This window comes from Anas platyrhynchos, chromosome 7 (genome assembly GCF_047663525.1).
Source record: "Anas platyrhynchos isolate ZD024472 breed Pekin duck chromosome 7, IASCAAS_PekinDuck_T2T, whole genome shotgun sequence".
Lineage (NCBI taxonomy): Eukaryota > Metazoa > Chordata > Aves > Anseriformes > Anatidae > Anas > Anas platyrhynchos.
The window spans coordinates 31,457,642-31,484,774 of record NC_092593.1 but is presented as its reverse complement, the minus strand read 5'-3'; the positions used below and the strand labels follow the sequence as shown (position 1 = coordinate 31,484,774).

Genomic DNA, 27,133 nt, shown 5'->3' with positions numbered 1-27,133 from the left:
TTGAGCTTCTGACATAGCCACTCCAGAGCAACCTCTCGCCTGAAATGAAGGACGAGCACCTGGGGACCTCGGATGTAGGATGCACAGATTTTCAACTCCACAAACCAGGCCTCAGGGCTGCATGTTCCCCAGGGGCATGCCAGAACCTGGCAGCCAAAATGTAGAAACAACCCTGGCTGGCACATCTCAAAGCAAATGCTACTTGGCTTCCACTGGAACATCAGTGAGATTGAAATCCCCACGCTGCACATTTCAATTTCAGCAAACCAGTATTCCAACGGGACATGCCCGGCCAGCTCCGCTCTGCAAATCTACATGCTTTTGTGGGCAAAAATCCTTTCATTTTTTCATCTGTTTGCCTATATGCTTAATGGTTTGCAGAGAGAACACCCATTCTGGCTGGAGCCTGGAGGCTCTACTGAAAGAGCAATCACTCCAGAACAAATGTGCCTCCGAAACTAGGGCTGTTGAGGAATTTGCCACTTCTACCCTAAGTGACCTGAGCTGATCATCACAGAAGGCAGATCAGCCCACTGGGCTTGCTCTTAGCAGTTGATGCCCTGCAAAACCCAGCCCACAATCATGCAAATCAAATTTCTTTGCTCTGATTTCTGAAATTTGGGTCCTCAGAAGCACTTTCCTCAGGAAGTAAATTTCTCTTCTACAGTCAAGCCTGAAGCAATTGACACAATACTGATAGCTGTCCCTAATATGACCGTTTTTAAAGCACCCCACATTGCAGCCCATATTCTCATTTCTAAGTGCTCAGATATCTAAAACTGTATCTGTTATACCAGACACCAGCAAGACAGCTGTTGTGGACACACTTGCACATACACACATGCATGGCTGCTCCCTCCACCTCAAAGCAAGTTTTGCTCTGCAGCTTGTGACACCCAGCTACAGCCGGATCCCCTTACAGTTTGAGAGATGAGATGTCATTAAGCCTTGGCAGCAGATCGTCTGGTGTGTATGGCGTGCCTTTGCATCTGGCGTCTGTATCGCACAGCACAGTTTGCAGGAATGGGAAGAAGCCTGCACTAGGAAGGTTTCGGGGCGCGAGATAACCTGGAGGAAGGGGGAAACAGAAAATGATGTTATTACGATGCAGATACACATTTTTTGCCATGTGTTTCTATCAGTATGTGCTACTTTCTCCGCACAAACCAGGGGCTTGATTCTCAGTTTCACTGAGATTTTCATTCTGCCTTTGCAGCACCATTTTGTAAAATGCCTCTAAAACCCCCCTCAATAACACCAGAACCACAAAAGGCTAGTTAATAGGAAAAAGAGTCAAGCTATCTGTTTATAAGTAGATACGTGTCAGTCCCAAAGCAACCGCAAGATTATTTTCTTTTAAATAAAAGAAGACATGGCCATAGTAACCTGAAGCATCCTTAGGAGCACGTTCTCCTAGACTTGGTTGGATCAGTTCCTTTGCAAAGACCCAAGCTTCAGCTTCAAGCCAAACTATTACAACAGGGCTGTGTCTCAGATTTTGCCACAGGAAGGGGCGACACATCCAGGACCAGACAACCTCCTTGTGCAGAGCTGCCCAGGGAAGGCAGAGGAGCAATCTGTCACCACTCCTTCCATGCCTCTTGCCATCTCAGAGCAGCTCCATCTGCTCGGTGACCTGCGATGCTGGCAGCCAGCGCTGCAGGGTGAGATGCGTGTCCCTGTCTCCCATTTCTGCAAACACGGTGAGGACCTGAGCAATTAGAGACTTCAGTGTTTCATGTGCCACTTGCCCCCCGCTGCTTACTGCCAGCCTGCAGAGTTCACCAAATGCGTCTCCTCGCAGTGACAAATGCTCTAATAAATCTCAAAACTCTTTTGCTGGATCACGGCAACGTATTATTTAAAATAATCATTTGGAAAATTACCTGGCAAAGGACATGGCTATTATTTCTCCGATGGAAAGGAGCCAGATTTACAAAGGGCCCGCAGGCAGGCTTGTGGTAATTGATTACCTTGCTGCTCAGACTCCACAGATGACCTGTGACTCTTGCCCAGGACCAGCTTTATCTCTAACCCCTCCAACACAGACACCACACCGCGTTTGTAGGACATTTATCAGTTAGAGCAGTGGTCAAAACCCAGATATTCCCGAGGGGAATGGCAGTGCTAGGTGGAGCATACGGCTGCCAGTCTCCTCGAAGGAGACTTCCCACTGCTTCATGCCAGATAGCACCAGGTACTCCTGCAGGGACAAAAGCACCCGTTTTGGGTGGCGGTGTCATTCTCCTGTCCCTCAGCAGAGAACTGCCCCAGAAAGCTGAAGGAGATGTCCTACCAGGTAGAGCTTCACCTGTTCCCCACGTCCCCCAGGCCACTGGGAGTTACGGGGCAGGCTGAGCCAGCTCCCCGTGATCACAGAGCGCCAAGGAGAGCGGAAGAGCTCCCTTCTCCCTACAGGCAGTCCTTCTGGGTTCGAGGCCAAAGCCCCAAACACATTCTGCTCTAAAAGTTTCGAAGGGTAATTAGGTCTGCTGCCCATGAGGGAAACTGGAGAGTAGGGCACTTTAATCTCGAAGCATCCTTCTGTGAATATCCCCTGCCCTGTCTGGGACGTTGGCCCTTTGGGAGGACCAATTACAGCTCTTGTACACCCTAGTGTTTTTCTCATCTTCCTTCTGATCTCCTGCACCCTCCTTCCCCTTGCAGGCAATCGACTCACGCCCCAGTCCAAGAATGCACACCACAGCCCTCGCTTTGTCAGCACGTCTACAAAACGCTGGTTCAAAGAGCTGGAGAGCCGCGAGGTTCGGGATGGTGAGCAGAAGAGGAGTGAAGTGAGACGGATAGGAGCTAGGAGGAAAAGGGCTACGCCCTCTGCTGCCATCCACAGCTACCAACCTTAACCAGGGCCAGCAAGTAAAGTCACGTCTCTCAGGAGACCTGGAGCAGCTAAAAATGTGTAATCCCTCAGTGGGACAGCAGGGTGGGGAACACACGCACGTGGCCAGCAGCCTGGGGAGCAGTGTTCTTTGCTAGAGAGGCACGAAGTTTACAGAGACAATTATACAAGAGTTCCTGCCGCATTCAAAGCAGAAGTAATTTCCTTGAGATATAAGCAGTGATGATATATTTTAAAATTAGACTCAAAGCCTCTGAGTCTGCTTTGAACTACGAGGACAATTATACAATCAGTCGCTGTATCACAAGCAAGGTGTATGGCATAGGAACGCGGCGATGATATCAGCGTCTTCTTCTCCTTTCTTTTTAAACAGCAAGCTAAAAACTAAAGAGGCAGAAATTTATGACCTGAAGTTTGCAAGTGCTGCTGGAAGTGCTGGTGGTAGCATGATGCCTGTGAAGATGTTGCCAGGTTTGAGAATGAAGGAAGCTTTTCAAGAAGGCACCGAAATATCTGAAATGTCTGGGCCGAAGCAGAGCCAGAGCGTGAGGCACCCTGCAGGGAGCACGGCGGGTTTGGGAGCCCAAGCCCAGACAAACACGGTGCAGCCTCAGAGCTCTTCCCTGCAAGTCCCTCTCGTCCTGCAGAGGAAGGAATTTACTGGTGAGAAGCTGAGCCAAGAGATTAATGCATCTCCTTCTCCCACGGAAGTCTTTGGCAATGCCACTTCCAAGGAAAATAGATTTCTCTTGCCCTGTAGTCCCCACCTTTATGATCCTCAACACGACAGATCCTCAACACGACATCAGTTTTCACCATGTTCACTACCTTTAAACACTTGAAACTGCAATTGTCCTTGGAAGATCACAGAATCACAGAATTTCTAGGTTGGAAGAGACCTCAAGATCATCGAGTCCAACCTCTAACCTAACACTAACAGTCCCCACTAAACCATATCCCTAAGCTCTACATCTAAACGTCTTTTGAAGACTTCCAGGGATGGTGACTCCACCACCTCCCTGGGCAGCCCGTTCCAGTGAAGATCTCACTCTGCTGCCTATAAACCAAGATGTGGAGATCGCTGCACCCACTGCTGCCCCTTCTCAGCCCCGAACAGAGGTCACCCCAAGAGATTTCTTGCAAATCGTCTTGTCTGCAACCAAAACCTGAGCCCTGAGCTGCATCCTATTAGCAAAGACTGACTTTTGGGCTCGCTGGCAACGGAAGCCCAAGGGTAGATGTTTTTTTGCTATCCCATATCACTGTGGAGTGCTTTAATTTTCGGCCACTGTTGAAAGAAAGGCACCAAATCTGAAGAAAACAAGACAGGTATCCCAAAGGGCAGAAGAAGCCAAGGGCTCAGCACAGCATGGGCTGGCTGCTTCTCCCTGCTCATTAGCACCTACCCAGCCCGGCCGTATCTCCAGGAGCTGAGAAGAAAAGAGGCTTCCATTCCTTTGGGAATCCTGGCATTTCCACATTTGCTTTCATTTGGAGTAAAATGAAGCAAGTTGATTTCTTTTTACTTGCTGAAACGGGTGAGATCCCGACACACTTTAACACAAGCAAAACATTTTGTTTTCTCCAGGTAAAGGAGCTTTGTAGAATAATGATGAAAAATGCCAGGGTAATAATAAATGTCATACAAGACAGATGAAAATTACTATTTCGCTACGACCTATAAGATTAATTGAAATTGACTGAAATGTCCAAACCTAAATGAACCATGTTGTAGCTTGCCACAGTGATGCTGTTGCTTTCATCATGCTGGGGTTTCATGCGTTTGCACCGGCTGCGTGGAGCTGTTTGTTTCAAGGACTGGGGCAGCTAGCGGGGTGCTGGCACAGCACCATCACCTCTTTTTTCCTTCCAAAACATCACCCACGCATTCCTTCTCCCTTTTCTGCCCACATGATATTTCTGCTTTTAGGACTTCCTACCTACTTCTGCCACCCATCCTGCAAAACTTGACAAAATCTGTATCCCATTGTCCTCACATCAAAGGTATGGGATTTCCATTATGAGTGGCTACTCCTTACATGAATTTAGGCACGCTAACTTATTTTCCTCTTTTATTAATAATTAAAAAAAAAACATGCTGAGTTTTCCTATTTTCTGTCCACCCGTAGTTTAGCATCCTATCACGACTTGGGCATGAAAAAATTCTCTTGGCTTGAGATTTCACACGCCGATACTGCACATACCTTAAGCAGTAAGTCTTTGTTCATTAAAAAATCCATAGAAATCTCAACTCCCCAACTGGTGAATTAAAGAAAATAATGAGCTAATGACTTCATTAGGATGTATTGTGTTTAATTGAAAATGCACTCAATCACTGCTGTATCATACAAAGAGGCTTAATAACCAGCTCTCTGCAGCAAAGAAAAAAATGTCCAAAAAGTGGTGTGATAGAGAAATAATATCATGATCCATAACGAAGAGGGTAATTGAACATTCCTTGCAGCACAGGACAAAGAAACACAATGAGACCATGAGGCAGCAAGCAAAAAGGAGAGAAAGCCCCTTTTGAAGGCCTATCAAAATATTGTGATACGTGTTGAACAGCAGCCATTCATTCTACAACAAATTAGACAAGCCCCCAAAAACAGATTGTCAGTAGCTGCTGACGCAGGAATACTTGGACTCAACCTCTTCAGCTTCTGGGTGAAGAAACCTTAAACATTTGAAGATTTGTCTAGTGGAAGGATCACTCTGTGCTTCTTGTTCCTCCACGCCCTCAATCACCCTGAGCAGCAGCAGAGGGTCTAACCCAGAGCAGCGATCCTGGCTGTTTATCAGCTGTGATTTATATTTATCTAGGCACTCACACAGCGCACAAGGAGAATATTTACTGCTGTGGTGACCTCCTCCCAGCTTTCCAGGCAAAATGTCTAACGAAGCTGGCCACATCCAACCTTCTCACTTCCCTTCTCATCTTTCCCATAGTTGCACAGCATTCCTTTAAACTTTATTCCTTCACCTTGTTACACGCCCAGAGTCAAAAAGACAAAGAGCACGCCTCTTTCATGCCACGCTGACTGATGTTGTTCCTCTTCAACCACACACAACTGCGCATTTCCAGCTTTGTTCACGTCTATTTCTGACCAACTCACGCCGCCTATCGCTTGTGGAAAGCTTTGCGATGATGCCAGGAGCTTTGATAGCTCTCCAAAAGCAAAATGTGACCACCAAATCTATGGGATAACATTAATTTTGAAGCATTTGTTGGTTTTGTTTTTTAACACATCTGAAGAATGACCCAGATAACCAAGTGGCCTATCCCTTCATCTATGGAAAGAGACTATTTAATTGCTGCATTGCTCATATTGATGTGACGTTGCGAGAGAGATTCACGTGCTCTGAAACCCACGTCTGACCGTGAAGCTGGAGAAAGGGGCCCTCATGTTCCTTGTGACCTCGGACTGAGGTCTCTGATGGGAGCAGGTTGCCTCCTGGTCAAGCAGGTCCTGAGGCTTTCCTCCACCTTTTTCACACCTGCAAGATCGATGCCCACAGAAGTCCCACAGCTGTTGAGGACAGTAAGTGCTGCAGTTCTGTCAGTACAGCCCAAATCTCGTTCCGTGTGTCCAAAGCCCATGGCACAGGAGTGATTAGCCCTGCTGCTTTTAATGGGATTACTCCAGCTTCAGGTTAAAGGCACACTTAAGAGCTGTGCTGGGTCAGAGCTAATGGTTTGGTACCACACTCCCACTGGCCCTAGACTGCTGCCTTTCGCACGACAAAGCTGATTTTTACAGCACTGCAGAGCTAACAGGTGATTTCTTTCACCCTATTCCCTGCAATCTCCCCCACTGAAGAGACGGCACTGGAAGAAGAGATCCCCTTGAGCTCACCCCGAAGTCGCAGGACACCAAACACCCTCAGTATCCATCGTATCGGGGGCATTTCTGCTCCCTGTGGGCCTCCTGCAATGCTGTTGGCCTCGGAGCAGTGTCATCCTCGGCCACCCTTCCCTCAACTCCAAGTGGTGCTGGTTTTTAATTTCCCCCTTGCAGATCATGATGAAGGAGAAGATGCTGCGAGCAGCTATTACGCACACACTGGTCCACCTCTGATAGCGCCCAGCCTGCCCTGATTTCCAAGTTGTGTACCCATCACTCAGCTCCTGGTTTTCGACATGCCAGCTTCTATTCAACCTGGAAGAAGCCCGGTGTGGCCAGGAGAGATTCAAACCCTTGATTATTTTATTTTTTTTAGATCTTCACAGCAACATCACTCTTGTTTCCCTGACCGTGCCAACAGTACGATGTCCTCAGTTGTCTGCCTATGACGGTGAGATGGAAGCAGCAGACAGCTGGCTGCGAGGCTCCTCCCTGTGTCGGTGGCTTCGCTGGAGGAAGCATTTCATTGCCCAACTCTTCCCTCTAGCATTTCAGGCTCTGCAAATAATAAGACCAGCCCAGAGCAGGCAGTAACTGCTTCCATGCTTATTAAGACTAGGCAAGCTCGTTTTGCTCGCCCACAGACCTTCACCTCTTCCACCCCCTTATTTAATAAATTAAAAATCAGCACTTGGATACGAACGCATTGGGTTCGCGTACTGATCAGGGAGATAATAAAGAGCAGAGAGCGAGCATAAAAATGGAAGCTGAGTGGGAGAAAAAGCAGGTGTAAAGGGAGGAGAAAACCTCCAAACCCAACACAAAGGAGAAAGGAAAGGAGACTGAAACCTCCTAAGAGGTCTGGATGGGGAAATGGCACCAGAGGTTCCCTGCCCTGTGGAAAGATGCCCCTTTGACTGAAGCTCCCCACACAGAGTGGGAGCTGTAGACCAACCCTTTTAAAAGCAATATTTAACACAAACAAGGCTAACTTGGTCTTGTATAATACAGCTACCTTGCTCTGAAGCAGGTTGCTGCACAAGCAGGACCTAAAAGGACAGGCAGAACATTCCCCACCCAGAAGCTGGAACTAAAAAAATCCTAAATCCAGATCTAGACTTTGGGGAAAAAATGCACAAAAGATGCATTTACTAACTTCTGTCTCTCAATGGTGAGTGCTGCCAGGTAGTTTCCAGAGCCCATGCCTAGATTCCTTAAACAAAGTGACCTCGTTTACAGCTGCTAACTTCAGTGCAAGCCAAACTGCTCAGCACCTTTGGAAAAATGCTTCTGGGCTTCTAGGTCCCGGCACCTGGCTGCAGGTGCTTCAGGAAGTCAACAGGAATTAAGTGGCTGCCCCAAGGCCCTGTTGTAATGCAGTGGGAAGAAAAAATCCTGGCAACTCAGGAGTTCCCACCTCCAACTCAACATCCTCCAGTCACACCTCACGAGGAGGAAGTCTGTAGAAAGAAATGAAGGCACAGATTTATGAAATGGGTGTTATTATAAAAGAAGGGTTGAGAGATTTGGGGTTGTTCAGCCTAGAGAAGGCTCCAGAGAGACCTTATTGCAGCCTGTCAATGGATAAAATATATGGGAAAGACTTTTCTACCAGGGCCTGTCGTGACAGGACAAGGGGCAATGGTTTCAAACTGAAAGAGGAAGACTGCTAGGCTAGAGGTGTCTGAGTTCAGGGGGAGCTTGGGCAAGTTGCAGGGAACTGTACGACCGAGCACCACCTCTCTGTGTCTCTTCCAGCAGGCGTGGGGGAAGATTCATATCCCCCTTCAGCACTGTTGCAATGAAACAGTGTTATATGGCAGCCTGCCTGGCACGGTATCAGCACAAAATAAATTTCATACTAAAGCAAAGGACACTGGAGGAGGGACCTGAAGAGCCTCTTTTGCTAATCATGCTGCAGCCGAGCACAGACAAAATCTGGTGTTGTCAAGAAAAGGGGAGAAAACTGACAGCGAAGAGGGGAAGGTAACCAGAGACTGCAAGGTAAAGGAAACAGAGGAATGAGGCTGCTCCAGCACTGGCAAATGCTGGGGCAGAGCTGGGAGCCTGATGTGTGCCTGTCTGTAAACAGAGTAGGTTGAACCTTTGGGGTGGATTCCAGCTTGCATAAGCACCCATGACTTAACCAAATGAATGGAGCAGCCTGGGTAGCTAAGCCACCATCCCAACTACCTGTAATTACCATGGGAACCTATTAATTTTTCCACGCTACTGGCAAAGAGATGAGCTCAGGTCCTTCCGACTATGAAGTGAATTCCTTTAAAACTGCTTAGCATCTTCTGGGAGCTTTTTCACCTCCAGGATGGTACCTCGGAGGAAGGAAGGCATGGAGCAAGGTGGGACACGGCGCTAGCTGCTCTCACACGTCTTCCTGGCAGCCACAGCCACCTCTCACAGGGAGAACTCAGCCAGCTCAAGCTCCTCTGTTAACTATGGGACGAGGTTAGCGTAAGGGTTTCTGCTTCTGAGCTAGGACGGAGGCTGGGAACTGTCAGAGCTAGACGTGGTTTGAGGTCTTCAGTTATGGTAGGGGCTCCCTGTTCACTTACCAGCTCACTGCTGCAGCAGCCAGAGGGCAGAGAGATGTGTGGGAGTGGGGATGGAGGGCTAGAGGCACGGGATGCTGCCTGTGTTTATCCTTCTTCTCTACACTGCCCCATCTGCGCTCTGGGATTTATCCTGATCTTTCCAACAAGTCCTGGAGCTGCTCCAGTCCTAGCTACCAGTGACACTGAACGCAGCACAGCTCAGAGACCTTCTTCTAGAAGTCCTGGAGCCAAGAATGAGAGTGGAATTTGAATGTCTGCTCCTGTGCCACGCAGCTCTGGCTCTAAACTAGACCTAAACAGCTGGGCTGGTACTGGAACACAGTCTGGTGCTATCCCATTATCCCCCAGTAAAGGCTCCAAAGAGCAGCCTGGTGAAGCACTTTGCTAATGAGCCCATGACAAACATCTCTGAGTGAATGAAATGCACCAGGCAAGCATCTCCATGGAGGTGATGAAATTTGGGTGAAAATTTGGGGCAGAGGTGAAGGGTAAGATGTGCTCCCCAGAGAAGAGTTCAGGCAGAAGGAGTCTGGTGGATTTTCAGACCAGACCCAAGAGCACAGCTCCCTGCCATGAAGATGGAACAACACCTGTGAATGAGGCATGGCTTTCACAACCCACATCTAACTCCATCCTAAGAGTTACACATCCCAAGGCCAGGGGGAGCAGACCTTGGGTCTAAAAGGAGAGCAAGTCCCTGCCACATTTTCTCCGTAAAGAGCAGGGTTTCAAAATGAGTGGGCAACTCACCACACCCCAGAGAGCTTCTATGGAGAATAATGATGAGGTCAAACTGACAGGAGGGGAAAGAAGGAGAGCAGAAAAGGAAGAAAGCAGGCGGGTAGGGTGTGACGGGGTGTGACAGCGCTAGTTAAAGCAAAGAGCCTAATTGGGCTTCCCTGTAGACTGAGTGGGTTGGGCCCCGAGGGACAGATTGTATCGCTCACACAATTCCCAAATTGCAGAAACTTGTAGTGATGGAAGATTTTTGTCCCTACTCACTCTAGAAAACTTGTGATACAGGCACAAAAGACTGGAAGACACTTCCAAGGCAGTTCATTGGCTTCCAGCTTCCTGCTCCACACGTGCCACGCAGCACATCCCAGCACCTTCCAGCACATGCGAGGGCTGTAATGAAAGGTCAAAAGCCACGACTGGGATGTGCCCAGTGAGCTGGATGGGAAATTGGTCTGGGGAGACACTCAGATCATCACAACTGCCTATGCAGAGAAACAAATCTTTATTTCTCCTGCCAATTATCTCTGCTGACCTGGAAACACATCACCGAACAGATGCCTGCGTGGAAGAGTTTTCTTTTCCTCTTTTTTTCCTCTCTTAGATACTAGAGGCTTCAATCATGAAACAAATTACATATCAGGTGGATTTTACCTCCTTCTTTTACCTCAGTTCTTCTCCTACGAGCATCCTCTTGACTGGTGATGTTTATTTAGCATGTCATTTCTCTTTGGAGTTCAGCCCAGCACCAGATCTCGTTGCATTAGGTGCTACACAAACATGAAGGGAAGCAAGTGACTTGCTCTCGCAAGAAGCTCTTGCTAGGTAATTTCTCTAAATAATCCTCAATTCACTGAAGGTCTTTTAGGCATCCTTCAAAAGCACTGTCTTGAACTTGAGCTGTTTTAATTGAGCAAATTGTAGATTTCATGATCTTGCTGTGGCCCTGAATACACGAGATAAGCTTACAGACAGATTTTCTCTGGGGTTGTCTCTAAGGCTTCAAAACTCAGCATCTGAGGAGCATATTCTATCTCTGTGCCCTTGATTCCATGCTTCCTGACTTCTATCTGCCTGCAATAAGCTCTTGACAGCAGCAGAACTGGAAACAGCTTCTTGTCACTATTTAATGATTGTGTCCTTTAAGGGAGGCACTGGAACTCAGCGTAACGTGGATTTAATTCCCACTGAAAGTGAACAAAACCCCCTCCTGTAATCATTACTCTACAGTTGTCCACCCAGCTTTTTTGTGCATCTTTTTTTCCCCAGAAAAGAAAGCTCCCAAATGATTTCCCTTTTCGTTTTCAAGCAAAAAGGTGATACGTTTTGTCTAGTTGTCAAAAACAAACAAAAAAAAAGAGGCCAGCATTCAAGAGGTATTCTTATTTAACTAGAAAAGCAGCAGGAACTGCCTGTTCAGTGTTTCCATCAACATTTTTCTCCATTCCCTTTGGGTTCTTAGATGGCCTCTAAACGCCTGGATCACGAGTACACCACAACCATTAACAACATCTTTTCCAGCACAAAACCTTGCACTAGAGCTCCTGTCACCCACTTTATGATAGAAAGACACTCGCTCAGGTCCTGAGACTTGCCCCCAAATTCAGCTATGCAAGAAGAGGGAACAAGTCCCAAAATGCTGTCCAATCTTTCCCCTTCCTGCAAAGCACAACTGATGGAGCTACTTGCTGCTGCTCGGAACATTCCTCCTGATCCGGTAATTCACAGATGCAATCACCCAGAGCAAACACGCTTCAAAAAAATACACATTCAAATTAATAGCCACGTACAGTAAAATAAATATTTTACCATCCAGCTGGTGCTCTTGACAGTCACCTTATCTGAGCTCTCACGGACAGCGAGTGCAACCAACGGAGCCATGGGGGAGGATTGCCATTCCACACTTGGCAAAAACTGGAGATTTCACTAAATACAACGTGCCCAGTCTTGCCTGCTCCAACTGGTTCAAGGGAATTTGGGCAGAACTTCAGGTATCTCACAGGCCTAAAGAGGAGTTTCACTGGCAGCAGATGGGCTTGGGTTTAAAAGACCACCCTAACACACCAAGAATGCCCTTCTCCATCAAAGACCTTGAGATACTTCCAGAGGAGTCCTTTACTCCGGCTCTCCATCACAGCCTACAAATTACATACACAAACCTCTAGTCCCAGAGAGCTCGCAGCCCGCCCTGACGAGGGCTATCCTAATTGCCTGTCTGGTGTTTGTCACAGCGTGGCCCTTTCTCATACATCATTCAGAAACACTGAAACACTTTTAATCAGAGAATTGCGCATTAACTAGGTTGGAACGTTTCCAGTGCGCACCCGCCATCAAGTACAAATCTCTCATGACCACATTTTACACACCTGATAGCTACAGACTGGGAGCCAACTGCTCGTCCTTGCTGCTGTCAGCCTGTCTCCTCTTCCCCCTGCCTCAGCCTCCTTCCCCCAAAGAGAAAAACCCAGCATTGCCCACGCCACAGCTTTGTTCTTGTCAAGTCAACACCAGCCTGAGGCTGGGCAGCCAGGGGGGTGCCTCCCCTGTGAGTCAGGTGTTGCAAATCTTTTGGTAAGGGCAATTTTGGAGGGCCTGTTCCTACCCTGTGCTGGGAAGCTGTGGCTGTCAGTAACAGCTCTGTGCTGCAGCACGTGGATGTGATTCAGCAACCGAGATGTGCAACATGAAGCAAGAGGCTGGCATGCAATTTCAGGGGCTCTGCAGTAAGGTTGAGGATCTCTAACGAGGGGGTAACAAAAAGGGTACAGCTCCGTGACTGATTTCTCCCAACACAAAGGCAGGCTGTTGCTGAAAAGAGGGGCCAGCCCTTCCTACCAGTCCTCTCCCCTCCCTTGGGGCTGCCTTGGGAGGCTACAGAGGGCAGAACCAGGGATTGGATCCACCTCAGAGTTAACACTGGGGCAAGGCAGAAGGTTTCTGTCTGGATAAACTCCTTGCTCTGCTTTACCATGTAATTTCATAAACTGACGTTTCCTGGTTTGAGAGCATGACAGGCCTATGTCTTCTGCTGGTGATGTGTATTTACCAAACTCAGCGTGAGTTTTTAGAGCAGATTCAAGCAGACCCACACTCTGGGTGCAGACACGTGTTCTCCCGACCCAGGAGGCACAGCCTGCAAGCGAAGGCCAGCTTGTGCAAACTCTTCACCCGTTTAGCCACCACACAAACTCTTCACCCACTCACCAGCTGCTGGGGACTTGCCAGTAAGGGCTCACAGGCACCATGGTGTGCCAGGAGCCAAGCTACCACTGTCCAGGCACACACTGCTAAGGCTCAGCTGAAGAGGAGCTTTTTGCCTGTAGCAATCAAGGTGAAATCATTCACGATGCCCAACCTCGTGGTTTTTACCTTCATAACCTCACTTGAAGCCTATGCCCTTGGTCGTGTTGCTGAATAAGATCTCTCCCAGCTGCTCTCTTGTCCCTCAATTTATCATGTAGGTTTATACTGCTGCCTACAACAGCAGTACCTGAGTGCATCTTGATGAGACTGTTCTGCAAAGTTGTTTTCTAATTACGAAACTAATTTAAAAGAAACATAAATAGAAGCAACCTCAGAGGAACACAGACATTTTATTTACAGCATGCTGCATCCCAGGAAGTCTCCACTGGAAACTACAAAGAACCAAATTTGTAAAAGTAACAAAACACATCGAATTAACACATCAGTCACTGAAATGAGAACTAAACCCCAAAGACATAAAAGCAAACCAGTTACTTACAGTTTGGCTGCGGTTCTGGAGGGAATTTGAGACGGATGATGGCCAAGATTATGAAAACAACCACAGGCCAGGAAATTAAAATGAACGACCATACCTATAAAATAGCAATGAAAATATATCGGTTACGTTTGTCGCGCTGATGTGTCCCAGAGCTTGTCTGGAATGTACAAGTACCACTCTAAATGAGTTATAAGATGCATTGTAAATAATGCCTGTCTCGGTGCACATATTATTAAAACCCAAGTATTATCTATGCAGGAAGAAAAAACACATATGAGAGCAAATAATGAGAGCAAATAATGAGCCTGAAAATAACACAAGCATTCCTATGTTTCAGCTTGGCTGTTTACACAGTTTTACACAGATTTGAGACACTGCTATGTAAGAGGAAAAGCACCCTGACAAGCACGAGGCTTTTGGATGCATCAGCTGTATGACTTAAGAGCCAAAATGGGAACAGTTTCACTTTCTGTGTATGGCACTGCTCAAATGACTGGCAAAGGTGACCTTGATATGATTAACTATAGCTCAAAATTGAAGTGTTTGACATTGAAATGACAAGGCTACGGCACTTTTTTTCCCCAAAAACTTTCACTGTTCTTCACAAAAGGTTCAGCCATACAATACAACCAAAACAAAGAGGATTTTCATGGTATTTGTTTACTAGGTGTGGAAGCAAGCATGGTGAAGGAAGGGATTTACGGAGTTGTGTAACCAGCTGGAGAATGCCATTCGATCACCAACCACCAGAACTCCTCATGTGAGCTCCTGACCACGGCAAGCTAACTCCCTGGTACCCTTCCCCTTCCAAACTGGAGCAGCCTACGTAGGTGAGCTGTGATGGAAGAGAAATAATGTAAAATTGGCATAGTATGTCAGAAAAAATACGAAGATTTACAGACCTCTTGGCTTTGACATGAAAGCTGACCATTTCAATGGATGAGGATGAAGAAAACAGTCTGCTAATCACCCAGTGCAGCAAACCAATCTAGGTAGGAGGCCCAAAGTCAGTATTAAAACTGCAAGCATCGGAGTTTTGTAAGCTAAGAAAATGCAATTTCTCAAATAATTAACTGCTTTTGTACTAGCTGGCTAGCTCGCTACTGCGCCTACTAGATTAGAATTTTCCATCCATCAGTAAAGCTCAAAGTACCCTGTGCTGCAAAATTGCCGTGCTATCTTCATGCCAGTTTTTGAAACTGCAGAGATGTCTTTCTTCAAAATCATCCCATTTTTCATTGTTGCATCGCTATTTTTTTCAGATCAGCACATATTACCCAAACCCATTTTTCCAAAGGTAACTCCAAGCCCATAACAGTGTTTTCATTTCCTGTAATGCTTACTGGAACATAAAAACAAACAAACAGACAAACAAATCCCAGAGAGCAACTGAACTTCAAGAGGCTTGTTTCACAGCAACTCCCTCTCTATCACCCCCGAGGAGATGACACACAGCCATGGCAGTGGGAGCACGACTCGTGCCCCAAAATAGGGAACTGACAGCTGTCAAACACAAGGCACCTCCTAACACATCCTTTCAGAGAGGATACTCCTATTGTTTAAACGTTCAGCAGCATTTCAGCTTTTACAGACCCCCCTCTTCCTTTTATATATATATACTATATAACAAGATTCATCTCTGAAATCAACATTTTTTATATTTTTTTCCATATATCACATGCTTTCCCTGTAATCAGTCCCCAAATACAGTATTTAACTTGGATTAGTTCACAAGCACGCAGCATTATTAAGGTATCCTCCTAGGTTAGCACCACGTAGGCTACAGGAAAATTATGGGGTAACAGCACAGAAACTGATATTAGTCAGAGGCTGCCTAAAGGAAGGGCAAGACATCTTTCATATTCTTGGTGGAGGAAATGAATACGGGTCGTCTCGGCTCTGGGAAGTCTTTGTGCCTCCCCATTTTGAGCTAAAATGGTGCTTCCACTCCCTACTCCTTTGTATCTCCGTGCTCGGAGTTAATTGGATTTAATAGTAGCTGGGTACAGCAGTTACAACAGAGCGATCTCACTGTCCCAGGCACTTCTAGTTAACAAAAACAAGACAAGCAGCCTGGCCAAGCCGACTGCAGGTAGAACACGTTGACTTGAGCGGAGCCATAATCAATGCCATTTGGCTCATGGGACACCGAGCCCTGTGCCACAGGTTGCATAATCCCTTGGTTGCTGGATTATTTCACTGCTAAAAGCAGACTTAATTGCTCAGACCTTGGTACGCCTGGATGCAGGCACGTTTTCTCTCCCTCCTGTGTCTGTTTAAATAACCAAGCCACAGAGAAGTGAGAGATGGAAAGCAATAAAAGTGCAAGAGGACCCCATTTCTCCAATTCCCCTTGGTAGGCAGGCCGAACCTCGCTCCCCAGAAGGCTGCCACCTCCACTCACGGCCATTCCTTGCTCAGCAGGAGCAACCTGTGCTGAGGCTCTCCCTGGTTATGGATGCAGAGCTTCAGCTGATTTCAGCAAATTGATGGCCAAGCAAACTGCAGCTCTCCCCATACGATCTCTCCAGGGGCTCTGCAGAGAGTGTGCAGAGGAAATATAAAGTGTAAAGCAAAAGGCAGAATCAAATGCGTCCGCCAGCCCTGGATAGACTGATAAACAGAGCAGGAGCGATGGGAAAGCACTTCAGGCTGTGGAAGGAGAGGGGCTGGCTTGTGTCAGACTGCTGTGACACCTGGTAAGGGCAACGAGCACCCCTGCAGCAGCAGCAGCCACCTTCTGGGGTTATCAGAAGCAAAGAAGCACAACAGAGAGTTTCCCCTGCCAAGCAAGCACACACCAAAACAAGCTGTCTGAAAGCCTGGTCCACCAGTGCGGTTACATCACACAGGTTAAAAAAAAAAAAGCTGGAAATGGGAAGGATACAGAAATCAGGACGCCTTTAGGAGCAGCGCTCTAGGTTTACCTCCTCACAGCTGCTGCATTCCCAGCAACATCCTTAATTTGGAGCAAGAGAGGGAACGGAAGGAGGGCTGGAGAGAATGCCTGCCCTAAAACAATCGGTGGTGTCCAGACTTTAACTGACGTTCCCATCCTACAGAATTGATGTTTCATCTCTACAGGAAACTGAAAGAAGAATTACAGCAAGTGAGGCTGTATGGCCAGGACTTATGTAAGCATTTACTGCGGGCACACAGGAGCTGAAAGAGACCCAAGCCTTCTGGTTTTAACAAGGCTTTTGAAATTGGTCGTGTAACTAGAGACAATCTGTTGGTATTTCTCTGTATCTCAAAAAATATGTTCTCCTGTATCTCTCACAGCAGCCACAGACTTAACTCGGAGGAGCACAGTCCATCTGCAGCTGCTGGGGAGGGTCACAAGGAGCCAGATGAACTCAGCCCCTCTTTGAAGCAGGCTGCAAACCCAAGAGGCAGGGCAGAGCAGGCACACAGCCGACCCTGCAGATGTGCGCAGTGCTGGGAGGTCTTGCACTCCATCCCCATATCGCACTGCCCACGTGGCTCTTCTCTGACATCTCCTCTTCTCTGCCCTTTCTGCACCTGCCAAGGCTTCCCGTGCAACCAGTTTACAAACCATCCCGTTGGGATTCCCAGCAAGAGGATGGGTTGCAGCCCAAGTCCAGGATTTGCAGTGTGCTTCTGCTGAAAGGCCAGCGCAGCTGTATCGAAAGCAAAACTCCTGATACAAACCTACCGGACAGGCTTTGCCTGGACACCACCTGAAGGAGCACTGCCTCTGTGACACCACAGTTCAAATTCCTTTCTGGACATCCTTAGCAATGCTTTATTTTGGGAAAAAAACATCTGGTGTGGTTGCTTTGCAACACACTGGACTGTGCTGGAAATCTGTCCCACCTGCACCTCTCAGAGCCACTTTTTTCTTTATCCATCCATTACAAGTGGCTCTGTGTAATGACACCCTCATTGTCCCCAGACTGCAGGGACTCCTCAGAGGCTGTGCACAGACTCTGGGGACTGCTCACACTGGAGCAGCCTTGATTCAGGTCTGCCCGTGAGTTTGTGTAGGGTTTTGTCTGCAGGGACCATCAGCAGCATCCCTGCTACTCAGTCTGGACTCCTGAGCCCTCACCATGACCTCCAACACAAGATGCAGCCACTTTGGCTTACAATGACCCATCTTCTTTCCGTGCCATTCCCCTCCTTCCCTCTCTGTCTCTTTCCTTCCAAGTATTTCTAGTTTAACACCGTGGCTTTCCTCTCCTGCCGTGCCCTTCTTGCTCCTCAGCTCCTGTGGTTTCCAGCTCCCCCTCCTCTACGGCTTTGTTTTCACACTCACCGGCTGCCTCTTGACACTCAGCCAGTTCTTCCACAGCAGGATCCTCAGGTGCTGGGAGAGCGCAGCCATCCTCGGCCGTCCCAACCGAACGGGAGCCGGCTGCGTGTTCTTCCTCCCCGGGCTTAGGAGGCAAAAGCAGAGGCTCTAACCCAAACGGGCATCCAGTGGCCAGTGTCTGAGCCTCTTCCCCACAGCATAGCTCTGAAGCAGCTACCTCATCCGCTTGTGGCTGCTGTGCTCCCCGTAACTGCAGCTCTTGTCCTCGCAGCAATAGCTCCTAGCAAATTCAACAGGTTATTCTTCTCCAGGCAGGCAGGCAGACGCAGCAGCCTGCCTCCACTTGTGCTAATTACAATATCCAGCCTCTCCTGGCTGCTCTTTGTTCAAGCCCTAACTGATAAAATGGATGGCATTCCAAAAAGATGCTTCTGCTTAAACAAAAGGTGATGCATGCCTCCTCCTCCTCCTCCTCCTCCCTGTGATGAAACTACCTGCCTACCCACACACCGCTCCCGCTGGAGGTGTCATCAACAGCAGAGAGTCAGGCTGCTTGCCAGGCCACTCCGACTTCCCCAAGTCCAGAGGCAAGGGCCGGGAAGAACAAAGTACCCACAACTTGCATCTTCCTGGCTCTGCTGAATTGAAATTCTTTTTTTTTTCTTTACTACTTTTGAGTATCTCAAACCTACCCATCCAGGGAAATTAAATAAAAGTTAAAAAAAAAAAAAAACAAAAACACAAAACACAGACTAAAACAAGAAAAACACATAAATGAAAATCTAATTGCTCAGCTTCCTGCATCTTCCCTCTCCTTCCAGGGAGATCAGCCCTGGTGCTCTAACTGATTGAATTCAATATAACACATCGCATCCAGTGGGAATGGGATTGCAGAACGGGAGCCCACAAAGATTTCAGAGCACTAGTGTGGCTCGAGTGCTGTTATTACTCACTTGATCATTGATTATTTTTTTCCTAGCTACTGGTGAGATATTTAAAAACCAGCTGGAGACGAAAGGAGAGAGTGAGCTGCAGGTACAGAGGGCAGCACTAACAGCAGACGGGACTGTACCAAGTGTGAGTGTTGAAACCAGATCTGGACTTGCCTAATGAGCTCTGGTCGTCCAGCAGAGCTTCTGATCCCACCCAGAGAGGACCACGGACACGCAAGGACCCCACCTGCTAACACTGAGGTCACCCTCAAAGCCAACGTGCTTCAGGTACAGGTCAGATGTTAGGAAGCCATCCGGCAGCTCAGCACTCGGAGCACCTCCTGTGCAGCAACCTGAGAGCGGTCAGGAAAGAAGTCTTTGAATTAAAACTGGGCTTGGATGTTACAACTTGAGGGTTTGGGTAAAGTGAAGCCAGCACAGGTTGGTTTTACAAGATCATGGAGGGGAATGAAACAAGAAGAATGAAATCTCTTGCTAGAAATACGATTTATCAAATGTGTTGATGAACAGGCATGAGCTTCCCCAAATAACTGACAAATATTTATCTCTCTCCAAAGTTTAATCAAACTTTCAGTGAGCCTAAACGTGCATCCCATGCCTCAGTTTCCCCACAGGGCTACAGGAATACCAGCCTCCCAGCTGGGAAAAAAAGTAGAGTTTTTGGAATGGGAGATCCAACAGGAGAGGGGGAAAACCACACAAGAATCGCTGCTCCTTTTGAACAGACGCCAGGAGCTTTGCTGCATTTCCCAGTGACTGGCTTTACATTAGAAACCTCCTTAAACTATTGACTCTCTTCGACGCTGGATGGAGAAACTTCTCCTCTCCAGTGCCCAAGGGCTCTCTGCCCACTGATGAAAGCTCGTGAGCAGGTAAGCTGGGCAAAGCGACTCAGCAGGCTGCGATTACAGGAGCTCTAATTACCCCCGAGCACTCGTCATGGCTTTTGTTCCCATTCTTGGCAGCATCCCACGGGCTGACGAAGGGCTGCCCGGTTTTCTGTACCCCAGCGCTGTTCAGCTCACTGTGCCACCTGGGGCAGAACACGGGACCCTGCCAGTGGATGCCCCCCACATGCTGTTCTGGCCCCAGCTGCTTCAGGTATGACACAATCAGACCTGAACCTCCCTGACTAGCTAAAATAAAGGTAAAAGAAATGAAAGCTGAGCAAACATGGCTCCACTATAAAAACCCTGGAAGATAAGGGTTACCTTCAACACCCAACATCCAGCCAAGGTCATGAAATCAGCCCCTAATGGGTAACAAAACCCCAGCCAAGCAGCACACAACCATATTCTTCAGTACCTAGGCAACCTGTGCAAGACTTTGCTACTCTCAGCATATTTCACAGGAGATCAGAGAAGCTTCTACATGGCATTTCTTCCAACCACAAGTCAACACAGCACCTCAAAAATGAGGAGCATCTTGAATGAATCCTTGCCAAACTTCACCTAGGAACACAAGTGGAGGAGGCAACCATGGCAGCCAGAATGACCTTGGAGCAGAGCAGCTTTGATCTAAGGGTGGCTAAAAGTGCTGAATGAGGGCAAGAGAGAGAGGAAGAGAGAGAATTGGTTCTCAGTGAAGAGAAACAACCTCTCTGGATTGGTTAGGAAATACTTCAAAGATGGGAATAGCAACAGAGATGGAGCAGTTCCTGCCCCACATACCTTGAGCCTAATAGATTGGACATTCCAGTGATGGGAGTGGAGCTGGAGCTAAAATAAGCTTAAGCCTTCCCTTGTAAAATTTAGATAGTGATGGGAAGGAACTTAAACATCTAACCTCCCAGCTCTACACTGGTGTTTCTTCTACCAACCATCCTTATGAGAGAGGTCTGTGGGTGAAAAACAAGCACTGCTCCTCAGGACGCTGCTCCAGGTTAGCTACATACAGAAGGCACAGCAGATTTCATTTTGTTGGATCCAGACAACGCCACTTGCAAACTTGATTCACTTCCTCTCCAGGGACTAAAAAAAAAATAAAATCCCAAAATAGATAACTTTGCTCTAAGGGGGTAGGAGAGAAGAAATTTATGATTTCACCATTTGCTGCTCTGCCAAGGTCTTTTGAGGCAAGCGTTTGATTGCTTCTTTTTGGTATTCAGTCAAACAACTGTTTCAAAAGAACACTGTGATTTGGATAATAATTTTCCCAAGCAAATGCACATCCTTAGCTCCTTTGTGAACTGAGTCAACAAACATTCCCCTTGGGAGGTACCCAAAGGGCAATTTGTTCGAGTTCACCACTGTAAAACCAGAATAACTCAATGTCAATTGGCTCTCAGAGCACCCGCACTCAGCTCCCTGAGCACCACACTGCTCCAGCTCCGAAACACAAGATGAGAACTTTATTAACGCCTTACACCTTTTTGCTTTCTAATTCCTTTACTTAATAATTCCTGCAGATGGCACAGGAGGCTGTGCAACTATGCGGCCACTCCTCAACCAAGTGACCAGAGCAGACAGATGTCCCAGCATCTAACAGTGCATACAGGCAGAGAGGAAGAGGAGGGAAAGGCTAAATTCTTTCTTCCAGCAGTAAACTTCCAACCACACTGTTTCTCTTGCTGAAGAACTGTATTTCTTTTCTTCTGGGCAGAGATGCAAGTCGTTGGTTGAGAGCAGAACCTGCTCCTCTGAATGTGAAGCTGAGAAAACCCTCAGGGGAGCTCCAAGCTGTGATTTCAGCCAAGGCAAGACTTCAGGAACATGGCTCGTCACCTCAACTTCAGTGCAGGAAGTGCAAAATCCAGGGCAAAAAGTTTCTTACCTCACCCCAGGAACTCACAAACTGAGTTCACTCCTTGAGATGCTCTTTCAAGCAGAGTTATTCCAGTGAAAATGAATGCACTCGTGCTTCCCAGGCACGTCAGTCACCTCTGTGAGAAATGAAAGCTTAGGGAAGTGATGTAAGACAACTGGGAAGAGAAAAGGATGGAGTCACTGACTGATGATCTGTAAGGCTATTAAACACTGGTATCTGGAGCTAAACTGACAGGACAGGACATTTACCCCCTTGAAGTCAGTGCCAATAAAGAAATAAAAAAAAACTGTTGGCTATGAGGGAAAAAAAGAAAGCAAAACACTAATCCTGCAGTGATTGTGCATGCTACAACTCAACCGCAGCAGAGCCTTCCAGAGGCACCCAGGTGAACAGCGGTTAGGTGCCCTCAGGGACCTGGAGGAGGGGAGAGCTCACCAGCAGGGAGTGAAGCAGCATAACCAGATCCACTGCCGTGCCCAAAAAACACAGGCAAAGCACAAGGAACTGAAGGAGATCTGCAAGGGGAGCAATGGGGCAACGCCGTGACTCACTGCAGAGGAAGGACTCTCCTACTTTCCTCTTGCAGAGTCTGAAGTGCCTTTAGTTACCAAACTGCAGCAGCCGGGCTTTCCTCGTGGTTTGGGTAAGCTAATACTCCTGGGACACTCCAAATTCCTTCCTAAGGCACGGCAGGAGCCTGGAAGTGTAGGGCAGCAATACTTTTGGCCACTACGGGAGCTGCAGGGGACATGGCAGCACCATGCTACGACTTCACCACCACCGAAGACATTTCCACAATTTCGCAGCTTTTTTTTTTTTTCCTCTCATTTTTAATGTGTTTGAAAAAAGCTCCTCCTGGAAGCAGTTTTTTCTCCAGTGATCCAGTCATCAACGAGCTTGGAAGTACAAGGATGACACACAGAGCCCATTCCACGTAGCTCAAGGAGAACTGCCCTGCTGATTTTTGATTCCTTAGGTATTAACTTCCTACAGAGCAGCTCTGTTCCCAGGAGTAAGCCCTCATATCAAGTGTGAGTTTTGGGATAATCCAAAATCAGAAATTAGAGCAGTCAAGCATCAAAATCAACACATCTGAGTTTTCTGCAAGTGAATTAGAAGCATCCCACAGTACAAATGTTTGGGGATAGCATTTTCAGAAGAAAAAGGTGGTTTTTGTTTGTTTGTTTTTTTCCCCTCTTATGACAACAGCCTTAGTGGGAAGAAGGCTATGGAAGGGTAAGGAAATGCAATTTCTGGCCTTAAAGCCTCCGTTCAGCAGGGAAGGCAGTGTTACCAGCCAGTCCTTTTCCCTGCACATTGGCTCACAAGGACACCTTCATCTGGTCCTAGCAAGGCTGCAGGCCCATGAATCACGTCTCACCACACCCAGGCAGCTGAGGCCTTCGCTTGTGAGGCTCCCACACGCATCTATCTCACCAGGCTGCTCACGCTGCCCCTTTCCCACTAGTTACAAACTCCTGTGACATTGGCTGTAAAAGCAAGCAGATGATATCACTGTGAGTATCATTCCTATGCCCTTTAACCCTTCCTCCGGCTTATGAACAATTTTCAGACCAGACCCAATGCCAAGGCTTGCAACAAGGCATGAGGCAGCTACCAGCATCCAAATCCTCTGACTTTTCTCATTTCTCGTGCATTCAGCTTGCTCCAATTTGTGTGGCAACGCTCGTGTCCTGTCACATGGACCTGGACAGCTGACAGATGGACTGATTAGAGACCACACTATTCATGGTAAGGCGGATAACAAGGCCAAAGCAAGGTCGCTGTGAAAAATGGATTTGACTTGGCAAAGAAAAGGGGGTATTTCTAAGGCTGGGGACAGCCGTGCTTCCTAAATGAAAGCATCAGCACAGATGCAAAAAAAGTAGCAGCTTCCAAATTAAAAGGCCTAAAGACGGACTGCAAGGATAAGGAAACAGCAGAGACAAGATGCATTTAAGACAACAGCCGTACCATCGGTGTGCTGTTCTGTATGCAATGGAAACAGACAGTTTCTGAGAGATGCAAATTGTATGAAGTTAAAAATTAACTGTAGTCATCTGCACACGATGGGAAGATGAACCCTCAATCACGTACTAAGAAAAGGTTTTCTCTTTGTTCCATAATAAATGCAGGACTGGCTTCACAGACTTAAAACAGTGGAAAGAAAAGGCACCCTGAGTGTATTTCCTGACAGATAATGCAACCCAGACAGTGGTGCCAGTATCAATAGAGCAGTGATTACTAGTACTTAAAGGTTTTTTCCTGCTTCTCTAACACTTAAGTGGGAGCAACTACCAAGCATGCTTACAAAGAGACAGAGAGCCTTTCAGAGCCTCGAACAGTGGGCTGAAGAACCTGAATATGCATCTGGGTCAAGTGTAGATGAATGCAGCTGACCAAAGAGCTCCCTAACTCGCTGAGCACAAGGTGAGGCATTCTTAACAAAGTATTTGATGGCTTAGGCTGCATAAGGTTAGAGAAGAGCTTATTATCTCCGATCCAAGGACGCCCCTGAAAAATAACTGTGATGAATTCTCACCAAAACAGAAAGCAGAAGTTGAATTTGTACAGAGGTTAGCACTTGATTTATTGAACTATTCAAAAGTCAACCAACAAGACTAAAAACCTGCTCCATATTGCAAAGACAACCAAGGCAAAGCTTTGTTTAGCTCCAAACAATACAGCATTTGGTTATACAAGTCTGCCTGCACCTGATATAAAACACTCCCAAGGCCTTGGCTGAGCACCTACCTTCCTGGCAGACCACTTCAAAGCCCCAGGCAGCTTCGGCAAAACCCTGAGACTTGGCTGCCACACGATGAAGGCCACAGAAGACCAGCAAACTGGGAGACATCACTAAGAGGCTGAGATAAGAAGTCTTAAAAGTAGAAGCATAAAAACACACACTAGGTTTCTCATGGGGTAACAAAACACCTACCCACAGTTCAGTTTGCTCAGATCTAGTATCCGAGTTGCAAGCACTATTTTTCCCCTATAACTTGGGTACTCACACGTCCTTCTTTCCACATGGATTTTTTGTTTCATAAACAAGCATAGGGTTACCAGTGAAGGCATTTAAGCTATTCTTACTCTTCTACCTGGTTGCACATCTCTATGGAATCATTTCTGTAGGATTTATTGTTCAGCATAACCTGGCTGAATTCAACCAACAATTATAGAAGTTATGGGGATGGCTGGACAAACTACCCCATAGACTCAATTTCTAGAAGCAAACAACAATTTGGAAGAGTATTCCAAGGACAGGGAGTCACCGTGCTCCTACTGAATAGGTTTCTAGGGTGTCAATCCCTCCCCAAGTCACCTGGGTGTTATTACAAAATAGCTAATTAAGACCACACCCTGAGATCCAAACGAGTACGGGGAGTGCTGATGAGTAACAACGAGTTACACAAGGGCTGTCAGCCTCCTGTAGCTGGGAACTTGCTTGCTGTAGAAGAAAAGTATGTGTTGAAATAATCTCACACGAGCACTGCAGTGATGGAGGAGCACAGAGAGAGGCAGTGAAGGGCTCGCTCCCCTTCTGACTGTGGGCTTGACAGCTCCTTAAGCCCTAGCAAAGCAAAGGTGAAATGACCCTTTTCCCTCTTCAGGTCACTGAGAGATGCTCTGTCAAAGTGGGCTTGATCCTGACTCACGTGATGGAAACGGGCAATCTGCACGGAATGGCTGAAGGAGCGTGGCTCATCCCAAGGCTTCGTAATCAGCCCAGAACAGAGTGCTCACCCCTTCCTTTCCCTAATGACTAGCAGCCCAGCATCTTTTCCGAGAGAAAGTGTGGCCCTTCATGAAGGCCTGTGGTCTGATTCACTGAGCTGAAGGCAGCACAGTGCACAGAAGGGCTTATGATAAGGCATGCTCTGAATTTATGACCCTCATTTCAAAACCTACGTATGCCTGAGCACTACCAGGCACGCAGCCAGGGGAGCAGGTGTGACACACGTGCTGGGGAACACACTGGATCCTTGGGAGGTGCCGTAAGATGCGGGGCCTCAGCTGGAGACCTCGAATTTGCAATTAGCCAGCAGCCTGCCACCAGCACGCCCTCTCCGGGGGCTGTGTGATGTTCCCTTATGTTGGGAGTTGCTCTCGTTACACGTGCAGCTCTTCAGCTCTGATAGACCCACCCCTGGCTGCCCAAATGGGCAAGACTCCCTGATAGCTTATGCCTCAGACACTGGCCACTGCTGGACTTATCTAACCACAGGCTGCAGTTTTATTTTTTGGAAAAAAAATGGCAGAAAGACAAAGGGAAGTGTAGGTGTCGTGATTCTGCCATCACAGGGAAACTTCCTTATGCATGAAACAGAAAAAGAGGAGGTGTTAAACTCCAGTGTGGTTGGACAATCTTGCACTAAGGGCTCAGCAAGCCCAGCATCCTCTGGATAGCCACAGTTAGCCCAGCACCTCCAAAACAGGCTGTGTGTGGTGGGAATGGGGTGATTTACCAGGCTGGACCCGGTCAGCAGGTCAGACAGGTCCTGGCTGTACTGGTCCTACTGTGTGCATGCTGCAAGGCTGGAAAGCAAGCTGGCTACAGCCATCAGCTCAGCATCTCTGCACACCCAGCAGAGCCCCCTGGCTGCTAGCAAGGCTGTCTGGTCACTGTATTTGGGGCTCCTCCGTCCAAATCCAATGTCCACGCGATGTGCTGGGTTTTGCAGCTACCAGGTTGCAGAACTGGGCCACGCACATCTGGAAATCCCACACAAATGACCTCGTTTGTTGCTTCTTGCTTTTTTTTATTTCTTGCCCAGACAAAATTTCTGACTGTAAAATCTTTGAACTGATGAAGAAAACCCCAGCGGGCGTATGTCTTTTTGGCTGCCACTGTAATTACCACAATCAGAAGAATGTTCTGTAGGAAATGCACAGCCTTGAAATGCAGCAGGACCAGTGGTGAGAGAGCAGCACAGGGCAGACACCGTGCCTGTGCATAACGATGAATACCTTTTGGCAGGAAGTTACAGTCTGCCTAGAAAGGGCCCTGAAGAGCCTTATTATTTATGGATAGTATTATTATTTAGAGTCCAAAGGTCTGCCCTTTTTCTTCAGCTTGTTTCAACAAACATCAAGGGAGGATTGCTGTCGTCCTCTCCGTTGCCAGAAGGTAGTAGCATTAATAATAATCAGAGCTCTTCACAGTCCAAATGCTTAGAAAAACCATTCTGTAATTATTTAATAACGAGACATTTGATGATGCACTGGAAACAACATTCATTGCCTCCAAGAAGACAGAAGTAGGACCAGATGTCTGCTTGAGGAAAAATACCACGAAAGAGCACGCTCGCTGCAGACACTACTCTGAGTAAGCCCTGTAAAGGAGCTCTCCGATGCCTTCTTTTCCAAAACTAGTTTCAAGACAGAC

The 27,133-nt window shown here is 47.5% G+C and overlaps 1 protein-coding gene across 2 annotated transcripts in view; it reads right to left on the bottom strand.

Moving 5' to 3' along the window:
• The window catches only part of ABCA12 (ATP binding cassette subfamily A member 12), an 88,776-nt gene extending 64,235 nt beyond the window's left edge, over positions 1-24,541 (bottom strand). Inside the window, exons 1-3 of one of the 2 annotated variants that reach the window (XM_072041262.1) lie at positions 24,499-24,541; positions 13,750-13,843; positions 921-1,068 (exon numbers count right to left, since the gene is read on the bottom strand). Coding sequence is in view for 1 of the 2 variants with exons in the window: in XM_072041261.1 (XP_071897362.1) it covers positions 921-1,068; positions 13,750-13,843; positions 18,029-18,097 (311 nt within the window). In the remaining variant the exon portion in view is untranslated. Of the gene's footprint in view, positions 1-920; positions 1,069-13,749; positions 13,844-18,028; positions 18,449-24,498 lie in introns of those variants that run through there. The other variant, XM_072041261.1, reaches the window with a different exon arrangement.
• Positions 24,542-27,133: the final 2,592 nt, after the last annotated feature.